Source organism: Sardina pilchardus, chromosome 15, assembly GCF_963854185.1.
Source record: "Sardina pilchardus chromosome 15, fSarPil1.1, whole genome shotgun sequence".
NCBI lineage: Eukaryota > Metazoa > Chordata > Actinopteri > Clupeiformes > Clupeidae > Sardina > Sardina pilchardus.
Genome location: NC_085008.1, coordinates 17,943,782 through 17,957,152, shown reverse-complemented (window position 1 = coordinate 17,957,152; position 13,371 = coordinate 17,943,782). Strand labels below are relative to the sequence as shown.

Here is a 13,371-nt window from a genome sequence, read left to right as displayed (position 1 = left end):
TGTGTGTGTGTGTGTGTGTGTGTGTGTGTGTGTGTGTGTGTGTGTGTGTGTGTGTGTCTTAGTCTGAATTATGTGTGGTGAGAGCCTGTGCGTGGTTACTACTGCATGTGGCCATTGACAGTAATGTTTTGGCTCTCTTTGTATGCCTACTCTGTGGCTGTTTATTGAATGTCTGGAAGCTCTAACAGTAGCCTGTCAACTGGAAGGAGGATGTTCTATTATTATGTAAATCAAGATGTATTGATGAAAATTCCCAGATTGACAATGAAGTGGGAGTATGTGTGTGCGTGTGTGTGTGTGTGTGTGTTGTGCATGCATTGATTGTAACGTTGTGTCTGTGTCTCTGCCAATAGCTTCTCATTGTACATGTCTGGCAGCAGTCCTGTCAGTAGTGTGCCAGCTATAAGGAGTTCCATTATAATGCAAATTAGCCTGCATAGATGAAAGTCTACAGTCTGATGATGGAGAGAGAGAGAGAGTGTGTGTGTGTGTGTGTGTGTGTGGTGTATTGACCAGGGACAATCACAGAGACTCCTAAGGCCTCTTAAGCTGGGTAGATCAGAGAGGCTTCCGGCTGCGCCGTGCTGAGACCCATCTGAGGAACATCTCCGGCCTCAGCTGGATTAACATCCCCTCTCCTCAGACAAACACACACACACACACTCACACACCTCCACCACTGTACCCTTGGCCAAGCCATTACAGCTGTGTCATGGCGGCAATACATGTCAAGTGAAGGCTTTGTGCTTAGAGAGCACAACTCATTCCAGCCTGCCTGCAGCTAAAATTGGCATCAGTTCTCATTAGTCGTCTATAGAGTGGGAGAGATAGGTAAGAAGGTGGAAAGAGATAGAGAGAGAGACAGAGAGAAAGACAGATGGAGAGAGAGAGAGAGAGAGAGAGAGAGAGATGGGCTGTAACTCCTTGAGCAGGAATGAGAGGTGGTGGTGGTGGGATAACGAGGCCCTTCTCTGGGCCCTCAGCGGCCTCCCTCACTGTACTGTCCTTCATAATCCCATCTCACCTGTTGTCCTCCTTGTCTTCCTCTCGTTTGCCCCCCCCCCTTCAGCCTGGCCAGGAAGAGGTCATCGGGCCTGGAGTCGGCCGCCACCATCAGGACCAAAGTGTTTGTGTGGGGCCTCAACGATAAGGACCAGCTTGGAGGGCTCAAGGGGTCAAAGGTGAGTTGTGGACTACGGATGGTCCCGCATGGTCAGTTCTGACCTGACGCAGCTATTAAGAATGCCCGGCCATGCTTGATTTGTGTTTTAGTGCTTTTTTTTTATTATTATTTTATTGCTTTGAATCTGGCTGCCAATTACAAAGCTTGTTCATCCAAAAAGAGACATTTCAGTCATTATCTGGCCAAACCTCATGCCAGGAGTCAGTCACCCATTTCAGATTTGGCGGTCAGTGCAGCACAAAGTTTTGTTTTGAAATTTGAACACCATGGACCAGATAGAACTGGCTGGCATCCGAATACAAAACAAGAGCTGCTCTATGGAAAAGAAATACAACATTTTCTGTCTAGTCTCTAGAACTAGACAGAAACTAAATATAGGAGCAGGGATGAGTGGTTGTCGACAGCCTCTTCATTGGTTTCCGTCCCTTTCATGTCAGAGCACTGTTCTGGTGTCCTATATGTTATGTTCTTCCATTGTATTGGAGTATGCTGTGTTGAGGTGTATTGGGTTATTGGGTTGTCCTACTGTATATGAGCCACTCAAGCGCTTGTGTCTCCTTCCAGATCAAAGTGCCGTCGTTCTCCGAGACGCTGTCCGCGCTCAACGTGGTGCAGGTGGCTGGAGGCTCCAAGAGCCTGTTCGCCGGTCAGTATGAACACACACACACACACACACACACACATAGAGAAAAAACAGCAAAAAAAACTATTCTTTAGAGATTTTTGTAATGCCCATCACTTCTTTTGATGTTTTGATATGGTGCATTTCTTTTGATGTGTGACACTGATATACTTTACTTCAAAACCTGAAATTGTCCAGTGCTGGGTCTCACTCTATGTCTTGTTCAACTTTAGAGGAGTTGTTGTTGTTGTAGTGGTAGCAGCAGTAGTAATAGAACGAGTAGTAACTCCCATGTCTGTGTGTTGCAGTGACCGCGGAGGGGAAGGTGTATGCGTGTGGCGAGGCCACCAACGGCAGGCTGGGTTTGGGTCTGTCCAGCGGCACCATCCCCATCCCCAGACAGATCACGGCCCTCAGCAACTACGTGGTCAAGAAGGTGGCCGTGCACTCTGGTGAGTAGGGCACAACTGCCTGCGTATGCCACTTTTGAATTGGTTATTAAGAAAATGCTCACTCCTCTTTTTCTGTGTGTGTGTGTGTGTGTAAACAGGAGGGCGTCATGCCATGGCTCTGACAGTGGATGGAAAGGTGTTCTCCTGGGGAGAAGGAGATGATGGCAAACTGGGCCACTTCAGTAGAATGTAAGATTCCTCTTCCTTCTTTCTCTCTCTCTCTCCCTCTCCCTCTCTCTCTTTTTACCCTCTTTCTTCATGTTTTTATTCCCCAGCATTACTCCTCACTCATCCCTCTCTCCCTCTCCCTCCCTCAGGAACTGTGATAAGCCCCGGCTGGTGGAGGCGCTGAAGACCAAGCGCATCCGGGACATAGCGTGCGGGAGCTCCCACAGTGCGGCCATCACGTCCAGCGGGGAGCTGTACAGCTGGGGACTGGGCGAGTACGGACGCCTGGGCCACGGGGACAACACCACCCAGCTCCGACCCAAACTGGTACACACCCCACTGACCATCGACAGCGCCGCTCTGCTGAACACCACAGTGATGATTGGACTAGCCATTCATTAGATAGATAGATAGATAGATGCTTTATTGATGCCCAAGGGGAAATTCAAGAAGAAATTCAAGATATTCAAGAAATTCAAATTATTATTATTCATATCCGACCCAAACTGGTACGCAACCCACTGACCATCAACACTGCTGCTCTGCTGAACACCACAGTGATGATTGGGCTAGCCATTCGATAGATAGATAGATACTGTAGATAGATAGATACTGTAGATAGATAGATAGATAGATACTGTAGATAGATAGAGAGAAATACATTTATTGATACTTTATTGATACTTTATTGATCCCCAAGGGGAAATTCAAGAAATTCACATTATTATTATTCATATTATTAGCCATATTATTCATGCATTCTAATACATCCTCTGGGTTGGTACATTATGCACTGTGTATGTTGGTATATGTGTACATTATAGTGTAGGTTGACATGTGGAGATGAAGATGCATCGATTGGACTTAGTTGTGCACATAAAGACTGAGTGTGTGTGTGTGTGTGTGTGTGTGTGTGCGCAGGTGAAGGTGCTTCTGGGTCACCGTGTGGTGCAGGTGGCGTGTGGAAGTCGGGACGCTCAGACGCTCGCCCTCACTGATGAAGGTGCAGACAGTTTTCTTCTTCTCCAGCTCGGTCTCTGCTCCTCTGAATAGGATTATTCATGCACCAGCGATTCCTATAACCTGTGTGTGTGTGTGTGTGTGTTTGCCTGCCTTTGTGTGTGTGTGTGTGTGTATGTGCTTTTCTAGGCCTGGTGTTCTCCTGGGGAGACGGAGACTTTGGGAAGCTGGGCCGAGGGGGCAGCGAAGGCTGCAACATCCCCCAGAACATCGAGAGGCTCAACGGTCAGAGTGTGTGCCAGATCGAGTGTGGAGCCCAGTTCTCTCTCGCCCTCACCAAGTCTGGAGTCGTCTGGACATGGTCAGTCTTACTTCCTGTACAGATAAATTAACAAGCAGTATCTTTCTATCCAGAGCCAATATGCGTAACACAGTTAGGTGAAATTACAAAGTAATAGTGAGACAAATGTCAACAGTCGAAAAATCAAGTTGTACAGTATTGTAGTTCAAGTCCAGACAAAATTCAGTATATGAAATATCTTTTAAAAGTGAGTCTTTGCATGTTCAGTAGAATGTGACATTTTTAAGAAGTGATTACAAAAATACTGGGCTACATTTGAACATGATCTTTCTACATCCAGTGTAAGTGGTATTTCCTGTGTGTTGTGTGGTGAGTGACGTGTGTCTCTCTTGACATCCTGTGCCAGGGGTAAAGGAGACTACTTCAGGCTGGGCCATGGCACTGACGTCCACGTGCGGAAGCCCCAGATGGTGGAAGGCCTGAGGGGGAAGAAGATCATCCACGTAGCAGTCGGAGCGCTACACTGCCTGGCTGTCACAGAAACTGGACAGGTAAACAAACTAGGCACTTACATTATTAGTTATTAGGTATTATATAATTAAAGGTGCACTATGCAAGATTTTTACCTTAATGTAACCTAAAGAATTTGTAATAGGGCAATCATTCACCTAGCATAGCCATAGAGTATAGCCGTAACGGGTCACTCCCGAGAGAGCCAGCAATGCAACTTTAAGAATTGCCGATCTGGAGACATCTGTAGGGGGAGCTCTAGATACACCTGAAAATGTGTTGTCAAAAAATACCTGAAACTGCATAGCATGCCTTTAATAGTAGTATCATGTTTGCCTGTGATGTTGACTTGCCTGTGGTTCTTGATGTTGATCTGGTCTATCAAGTAGGTGTATAAATGGTGAATACCTAGAAAGTTCTTCTCTTCAGCACATAAGTCGTAGATGCTAAGCAGCTTCTGGTGTGTGCGCCTTCAGGTTTTCGCGTGGGGCGACAACGACCACGGCCAGCAGGGGAACGGCACCACCACGGTCAACCGCAAGCCCACACTGGTGCAGGGCCTGGAGGGCCAGAAGATCACGCGGGTGGCCTGCGGCTCCTCGCACAGCGTGGCCTGGACCACCGTGGACGTCACCACGCCCTCCGTGCACGAGCCCGTGCTCTTCCAGACGGCGCGGGACTCGCTGGGGGCTTCGTACCTTGGTGAGAGCGGCAGATGTAAAGGTGCAGTGCAGCGTCCGTCTAGTTCCTCATGACCCCATGACTTCAATTGTTCACCAAATTGTGTGTGTGTGTGTGTGTGTGTGTGTGTGTGTGTGTGTGTGTGTGTGTGTGTGTGTGTGTGTGTGTGTGTGTGTGTGTGTGTGTGTGTGTGTGTGTGTGTGTGTGTGTGTGTGTGTGTGTGTGTGTGTGTGTGTGTGTGTGTGTGTGTGTGTGTGTGTGTGTGTGTGTGTGTGTGACCGAGGAGATGCAGTTCACTGCCAAGTGTTTTTCCACCTCTTTAGCTCCCCTCACCGTGTGTGTGTTTGTTTGTTTGTGTGTGTGACTCTGCGGTCACAGAGGAGATACAGTTCACTGCCAGGTCTTTTTCCACCTGTTTAGCTCCCCTCACTGTGTGGTGTGTGTGTCTGTGTCTGGGTCTGTGTGTGTGTGTGTGAGTGACTAAATCCCTCTATCTGTGCACACATACTCAGGTGTGCCATCAGACAGTGACCCGTCGTGCGTCAGCAACAAGCTGAGTGGACCGGGCAGTGTGAAGCCCAACCGGCCCTCGCTGGCCAAGATCCTGCTCTCGCTGGACGGCAACCTGGCCAAGCAGCAGGCGCTCTCTCACGTGCTCTCTGCCCTGCAGATCATGTATGCCAGGTAAGCCTGACCTCCTCCACACACACACACACACACACACACACACACACACACACACACACACACACACACACACACACACACACACACACACACACACACACACACACACAAAGACACACACACACACACACACAAAGACACACAAAGACACAACCCCAGACACCTACCCACACCCTCTCTCTATCGTCAGACTGTAGACTTTCATACACACACACACACCCCTCTACCTGCCAACCAGTCAGGCAGCAACACACACTCACACTGGGCCAGGCACAGCCACACACTTACTGGTCCAGGCATACACACCTACGCTCCCACTTTTAGTCAAGCTGCATGTTTAGTTACATTTTCACATACAGATTTGCATACAGACACAGACACCCCAAACGACTCGCCCTGAAGGGAATAGAACCAGAGGATTCACCTCAAGTACATGAGTGATCTCCCCTCCCTGGGTAGAGAGATAGGACAGGTGCCCTCTTCACTCTTTTGATGTGTGTGTGTGTGTGTGTGGTCTCTCAGGGATGCCGTGGTGGGTGCTCTGATGCCCGCCTCCATGATGCCAGTGGAGTGCCCGTCCAGCTCGCCCGTGCCCCCCTCTGACGTGTCGTCAGCGTCCAGTCCCTCCGAGGCCGAGGGCCCTCCAGTGCCCCCGGAGGTTGAGGAGCGCGTGAGCCCCAACCCCTGGCAGGACAAGAGGACGGAGGTGAGCCCACAGAAGAGACACGAGCTGGGGACACACGGATGGCCGACATCACTAATCGTGTCCTTAATCTCATCCAAATGATGATGTTTATATATTACTCAGTATGATGTTTTATATATGGTGTAGACTTGCATAGAGGCAATCATTTGTCAGCATCAAAAATCCAAAATGTAATAATCAAAAAGTCAGTGTTGCTTGTCTTTTTTAAATAGTTTTGTTGGAGTTTTTCTGCTTTAAAATGATCAGTATGACAAAAGCCAAAGAGTGTAAGAAAGTAAGGGGTGAGATCAGAGATGTAAAAATCCAGCTTCAGAAAGTAAAAGTCCTGCCATGTTTTGGCTATACCTGTGGACTTAACACATGTGATTTCACCAATCAGCTGCTCTACCTGGCTTAAAACATTGTGCTCATTCGAATCGGCTGATTAAGTGAATGGTTGGAACCGAAATGTAGCTGGATTTTTACTCTCTGGAGCCGGACTTTTACACCCTATACATCTGGGCGAGATCGAGGCCTTTAGAGGATTAATACCATATGTGTGTGATCCTCTCACCAATGCTGTGTGTGGTGTGTTGTGCTCAGGTGACCACCTCTGAGGATGCGCTCACCCCCTCGTCCGCCATCACCCCCTCCGCCTCGGCCGCCTCCTGCCGCCCGTTCATCCCCGTGACCGATGACCCCGGAGCCGCCAGCATCATCGCCGAGACCATGACTAAAACCAAAGAGGTCAGTGCACAGTCCTGCTTAACTTTTTGTTACAGTACAGAAATAAATGTGTGCAGTAACTGCATGTTACTCTCTATAAATGTATTATGTCTTGAAGGTTGGAGCAGCTGCATTATGTTTTGGGTTTAAATCAATCAATAATACGCTTGCTTTGTGTAAATTAAGTCATTGTTATTCTGATGTGTATTTATTGCGTTTCTGTGTGTGTGTGTGTGTGTGTGTGTGTGTGTGTCTGTGTGTCTGTGTGTCTGTGTGTCTGTGTGTCTGTGTGTCTGTGTGTCTGTGTGTCTGTGTGTCTGTGTGTCTCTGTGTCTGTGTGTGTCTGTGTGTGTCTGTGTGTGTGTGTTCAGGACTCTGAAAGCCAAACTAAAGTGGTGGGTCCTGAGCCGCAGTACCTGGACGAGTTCACCAGTCTGCTGGTGCCGGACGACACGCGGGTACTGGTGGACCTGCTCAAGCTGGCCGTGTCGGTGCGCGCCGGGGACAAGGGCCGCGAGGTGCTCTCCGCCGTGCTGTCCGGCATGGGCACCGCCTACCCACAGGTGCGTCGCGCTACGCTTCAGGCTAGTGGCCATCATTCTCTCGCTCGGCTTATCTCTCTCTCATTGGATCTCTGCCTTTTCTGTCACGCTAGTTCCTGTCATGCTATTTCTTGTCATGCTATTTCTGGTCACCTGTGTCTGCTCTCTTTTTTTCTCTTGTGTTGTGATAGTTTTTTTTTTTATCTGTTTTATGTCAGTTTAATTAGAGTGCATGAAAATGCATTCTACTGTTATCCGATATCTTCTTGTTATTCTTCTTCTAATGGATTTTGTGCGTCTAATTCAGCTTAAACCGTTTAACGTAGAAACTTCATTCAAACTGTGCTGCGTAGGTCTTACTTATGTACTATGTATTTTTCAACTTTGTAACTTTTATATTTTTTGAACTATGAATTAAAAACTATTAAAATTTCCCCATAGATTTAACATTGCAACATCACACGACATCCTATGACTAGCATTGCGCAGCCTCACGGCGCAGTCACACGCTTCATCCGTTGTTTTCCCATTCACTTTACATTGGCTGGACTTCATTTCATGCCGCACTGAATTGTGGGTCCGATGCGTTGCCTGAGATACGTTGCCTCCGCTAAAAAGTTGAGAAATGTTCAACTTTTGACGGATCGCGCAAGCGCCAGCCAATGAAATTCCGTGTATGCAAATTTTCGAACACTGACTAACCAATCAGTTCGCGTTTATGGAAATGTGACAAAATGAGGCATACGTTGGCGGACGGAGGCGTCTGACTGCACCGTCATAGAGTGAGTGAGTCTGAGGCTAACCAGAGCCCATTTGGGCTAAATGTCATGGCTAAGGAAACGGACAATAACAGGACTGCAGGGTTCATACTGTATTGCCCCTGGCTGCAGCAATGAAATGTATAGGGCTAAAACAGCTGGGGTTGAGAAACTTTTTCCCACAGGTTACTTAGACAAGGAACCAGCCCTCAAGGCATAGCTAGTACCTACCAAAGATGGGGCGCTGACACGCACACGCCAGGCATAGGTTAAGGTTTAGTTGTTATCCTCAGCATGTCTGCTAGGCAAAAGGCTGGATGTAACGTTGTTGTGAAAATGCACAAAACACGTTGTGATTTCGTAAAAACATTTAAATGTTTACCACCGTGCATAGAGCGCATAGCCTATTTAATTGTGAAACTAATATAGCCTACTGCTTCATCTAAACTTAAGTTAGGCTACAGCCAGCATAAATATTGTGATACTCCAAACACTTTGTCACACTTGAGGGAAACTTCCCGTGCTTTATTTATCAACCAAGCAGCTTATATCACAACCGAGTTGCTGTTTTAGCCACAAGTCACGCTTTTAACAGAGCATTAATTAAAGGAACACTTCACTGTTTTTTCATATTAAACTATGTTATTTTGCTTAATTAAGACGTTTCAATGCGTGTACTCACTGGCTCTGGTGCGCGGCGCAACTTTGATAGCACTTAGCTAGCCCAATGCATTCATTAGGATCCAAACAGAGATGAAGTTCGAAGTGACCAAACACCTCCATGTTTTCCCTATTAAAATACAGTTACACGAGTAGTCACACGACCAAGTATGGTGAGACAAAATAAAACGTGGTGCATTTCTAAGCGGGTAAAGCCAGATTGCTGGATTCCAACAGCCAATCAGATTGCAGGATTCTGGGAGCCAATCAGATTGCAGGATTCCAACAGCCAATCAGATTGCAGGATTCCAACAGCCAATCAGATTGCAGGATTCTGGGAGCCAATCAGATCGCAGGATTCCAACAGCCAATCAGATAGCAGGATTCTGGCAGCCAATCAGATAGCAGGATTCTGGGAGCCAATCAGATTGCAGGATTCCAATAGCCAATCAGATTGCAGGATTCCAGGAGCCAATCAGATCGCAGGATTCCAACAGCCAATTAGATTGTAGGATTCCGGGAGCCAATCAGATTGCAGGATTCCAACAGCCAATCAGATTGCAGGATTCTGGGAGCCAATCAGATTGCAGGATTCTGGGAGCCAATCAAATGGCAGGATTCCAACAGCCAATCAGATTGCAGGATTCTGGGAGCCAATCAAATTGCAGGATTCTGGGAGCCAATCAGATTGCAGGATTCTGGAAGCCAATCAGATTGCAGGATTCTGGGAGCCAATCAAATGGCAGGATTCCAACAGCCAATCAGATTGCAGGATTCTGGGAGCCAATCATATTTTACATTTCATTTTTGCCATTTTCATGCACTGGTAATTCCTTGGAATTGCATTTCTAGTTTAATTTTTTTTTTTTATTACTTTTTTAAATGTTTCATCCTTCCAAGCCTAAACCTCTTTCTCTGACGCTCTCTTATAAATCAGTGCTCTTGTAATACTTGTTTAGTCTGTGTATAGAACTCATCCCGTGCGTGTGTGTATCGTTGCAGGTGGCAGATATGCTGCTGGAGCTGTGTGTAACCGAGCTGGAGGACGTGGCGACAGACTCCCAGAGCGGCCGTCTCTCCTCCCAGCCCGTGGTGGTGGAGAGCAGTCACCCTTACACCGATGACACCTCCACCAGCGGCACGGTCAAGATCCCAGGTACACACACACACACACACACACACACACTCAGGCATACATTGATTATTAAGATGCTTACTCTCAGATTGCATATAAAAGCATGTCAGTTTAGGCCACAATATGTTATAATGCCATTCTAGATATTTGACTATACATGTAACACCAAGTGGTCTGTATCCTCAGGTGCTGAAGGCTTGAGGGTGGAGTTTGACAGGCAGTGCTCAACAGAGAGACGACACGACCCTCTGACCATCATGGATGGAGCCAATAGGATCGTCTCGGTCCGATCAGGTGACCAGCCCTAATCATCTTACTTGTTGGTTTGTCTGTTGTTGGCAAGGGATTGTGTGTGTGTGGGTGTGTGGTTAACACTTTGATGTCCTTGTGTGTGTGCATCAGGACGCGAGTGGTCTGACTGGTCCAGTGAGCTGCGTATCCCTGGAGACGAGCTCAAGTGGAAGTTCACCAGTGACGGCTCGGTCAATGGCTGGGGCTGGCGCTTCACCGTCTACCCCATCATGCCCGCTGCTGGTAGGAGACACAGACACACACGCAGACGCAGAGCTCAATGTCATTTGGCATTTAAAAACAGACACACAGTGACACACTCTGATACACGCCAACTTTCAGTTCAACCACGCGTCTAATCATCCGTTGAAAGAAATACACACATATAGATGTAGATACACACACACACACACACACACACACACACACACACACACACACACACACACACACACACACACAGATTCTCTGCACATTCACCTTTCTGATCTTCACAAATGAGCGACTCTTCAGAGCACAGAAGCGTAACTCCTCGTCTCCCGTCCCCCAGGCCCCAAAGACCTGCTGTCGGACCGCTGCATCCTGTCCTGTCCCTCCATGGACCTGGTCACCTGTCTGCTGGACTTCCGCCTCAACTTCACCTCCAACCGGAGCATCGTGCCGCGCCTGGCCGCCTCGCTGGCCGCCTGTGCCCAGCTCAGTGCTCTTGGTAAGTGTGTGTGTGTGTGTGTGTGTGTGTGTGTGTGTGTGTGTGTGTGTGTGTGTGTGTGTGTGTGTGTGTGTGTGTGTGTGTGTGTGTGTGTGTGTGTGTGTGTGTGTGTGTGTGTGTGTGTGTGTGTGTGTGTGTGTGTGTGTGTGTGTGTGTGTGCGCGCGTGCGTGAGGTGGTGGTGGAGGCATGCTGAGGATCACTGAAGTGGTTCCAACCCTTTCTGCCCAGCTCTCCAAGTGCCCTTTGCTGCTGTGATTGCTGTGATGCTGAACATTCTCATTTCAACAAAACTGTAACCCAGTTTTCAGTTCATATTTCAGATTTCCTCTAAGAGTAAAAAGAATAAAGACTGTCGTTCACCTAGACCATGTAGAATATGTAGAAAACTAAATAACTAAAATAACAAGCCGAAAGCTATCCACCACTCCATGTCACTCTTTGCAGTGGTCCACATTGACATGAGTCCAGTTAAGTCACGTTTATTTATTTAGCGCATGTCATACACAGAGGTCATAAACAAAATGCTTTACATAAACTAAAGCAATAGGGAGGGAAAGTAATTTCATCACCATCTAGTGGTTGCGTCCTAGAGGCTAGCGGGAGTGGAGGGGATTTTCTTTTAGAAAAAATATATCTCGGCCCACGATGGGAACTTAGTTAAATGCCTTCAATATGCTATGCATCAGCTCTATTGCTTCTAGTGGTCATACTTAATTTTTTTGGATCAGTTTAATTGTTTTGAGTTTGTTTGTAACATGGTGATAACGAACTACAGTAGCTAGCTACAGTAGCATTTGACGTCACCAGTTTGGGCTCTTCATCTCCAACTGATCAAAACGGCAATTTGCTTAACTGACTTTACATATTTTTGTAATAACAGAGAGCGATGTAAACCGCGTGATAATTACCTTTATGTTGGGATAACTTGTGTTGTGCTCCTACTCACACAAGAGCTGGCAGTAAGTGTGATTGTCTACTAACTAACCAACTAGCTAACAGGCTAATAAACAAACCATGCTAGGTGAGTAACGTCGTGGAAGGGTGTCACGTCACTTGTAGTTGTAGTCCATTTATGAAATGAAACGAGCAATTAGGTTTTTTTAAAATAAGGCAAACTATGGTCTGCTATTTTCACAGTTAGTAGATTATTACAGTATGCAGACTGAAAAATATTTTTGGTGGATAAGATCGCTGGTATAGCTGCGTAGTATTTATTTGAAAAGTCGGTCTATGGGATTTAACATTGGAGCTGCTCTTCGATAGGAACGCAACCGCTTGGGGCGCTGTTTTTCACTTTCCCTCCCTATGCAAAAGCTACGTGTAGTATCAGGAGTGTAGGGTCATCAACAGGACATCACCGTTAAACACCTCTGTTTCTCCAGCTGCTGGCCACCGGATGTGGGCGCTGCAGAGGCTGCGTAAGCTGCTGACCACCGAGTACGGCCAGTCCATCAACATCAACCGCCTGCTGGGGGACAGTGAGGGAGAGGCGCGTCCCATGGTGAGTCCCCACCATACCCCTCCCACTGACCCTGAGTATCCGCTCCTCACTGTGACGGGAACCATGTCGCTAGAATCGGGGCGCTTGCAAACGTTTTTGGAGTCCCAATTTTTCAATGCATTTTTATCTGGAATGATTTGGGTTGTAATGCATACAAATGGATTCGTAATCCCAAGGTTTGAAAGCGTTATCTGGAAATTCTGCAGATATGCGCTGAAATGAGGAAAGGCTCACTTTTTTCCCCTATTGTGTGTGTGTGTGTGTGGCAGAGTTTTACGGGCAGTGCGCTGGCCGCCCTTGTGAAGGGCCTTCCTGAGGCACTGCAGAGGCAGTATGAATATGAGGACCCGGTCGTCAGAGGAGGCAAACAGCTGCTCCACAGTCCCTTCTTCAAGGTACAGACACTTGAAATACTGTGTGTGTGTGTGTATGTGTTTTCTCAGTATTTCCTTTCTTAAATGTACCCTGTAGTAGTAGTGACCCTGGTTTGTGCTGGTCTATACATTGAGGCCACGTGTGTGTGTGTGTGTGTGTGTGTGTGTGTGTGTGTGTGTGTGTGTGTGTGTGTGTGTGTGTGTGTGTGTGTGTGTGTGTGTGTGTGTGTGTGTGTGTGTGTGTGTGTGTGTGTGTGTGTGTGTGTGTGTGTGTGTGTGTGTGTGTGTGTGTGTGTGTGTGTGTGTGTGTGTGTGTGTCCTTTGGGTCCATGCAGGTTTGTGAGTCAAAGGAAAATGACGTCTGAAAAGTCCTTGAATTGTGTGGTTATACGTGTGTTTGTTTTGTATAAACTGAGAATTCCATT

General features: G+C 47.3%; 1 protein-coding gene across 14 annotated transcripts in view; it reads left to right on the top strand.

Annotated features, from left to right (window-relative positions):
• herc2 (HECT and RLD domain containing E3 ubiquitin protein ligase 2) overlaps window positions 1–13,371 on the top strand; it is an 81,340-nt gene that overhangs the window by 50,866 nt on the left and 17,103 nt on the right. For 10 of the 14 annotated variants that reach the window (XM_062556377.1, XM_062556376.1, XM_062556370.1 and 7 more), the window contains 19 exons: window positions 1,070–1,181; window positions 1,748–1,829; window positions 2,114–2,257; window positions 2,356–2,446; window positions 2,575–2,752; window positions 3,347–3,428; window positions 3,575–3,746; window positions 4,093–4,237; window positions 4,673–4,919; window positions 5,390–5,561; window positions 6,087–6,270; window positions 6,853–6,996; window positions 7,347–7,538; window positions 9,938–10,091; window positions 10,257–10,364; window positions 10,473–10,604; window positions 10,912–11,070; window positions 12,454–12,572; window positions 12,842–12,967. In XM_062556377.1, the coding sequence (XP_062412361.1) occupies window positions 1,070–1,181; window positions 1,748–1,829; window positions 2,114–2,257; window positions 2,356–2,446; window positions 2,575–2,752; window positions 3,347–3,428; window positions 3,575–3,746; window positions 4,093–4,237; window positions 4,673–4,919; window positions 5,390–5,561; window positions 6,087–6,270; window positions 6,853–6,996; window positions 7,347–7,538; window positions 9,938–10,091; window positions 10,257–10,364; window positions 10,473–10,604; window positions 10,912–11,070; window positions 12,454–12,572; window positions 12,842–12,967 (2,743 nt within the window). The remainder of the gene's footprint in view (window positions 1–1,069; window positions 1,182–1,747; window positions 1,830–2,113; window positions 2,258–2,355; window positions 2,447–2,574; window positions 2,753–3,346; window positions 3,429–3,574; window positions 3,747–4,092; window positions 4,238–4,672; window positions 4,920–5,389; window positions 5,562–6,086; window positions 6,271–6,852; window positions 6,997–7,346; window positions 7,539–9,937; window positions 10,092–10,256; window positions 10,365–10,472; window positions 10,605–10,911; window positions 11,071–12,453; window positions 12,573–12,841; window positions 12,968–13,371) is intronic. The other 4 variants (XM_062556381.1, XM_062556380.1, XM_062556379.1 and 1 more) reach the window with 1 other exon arrangement.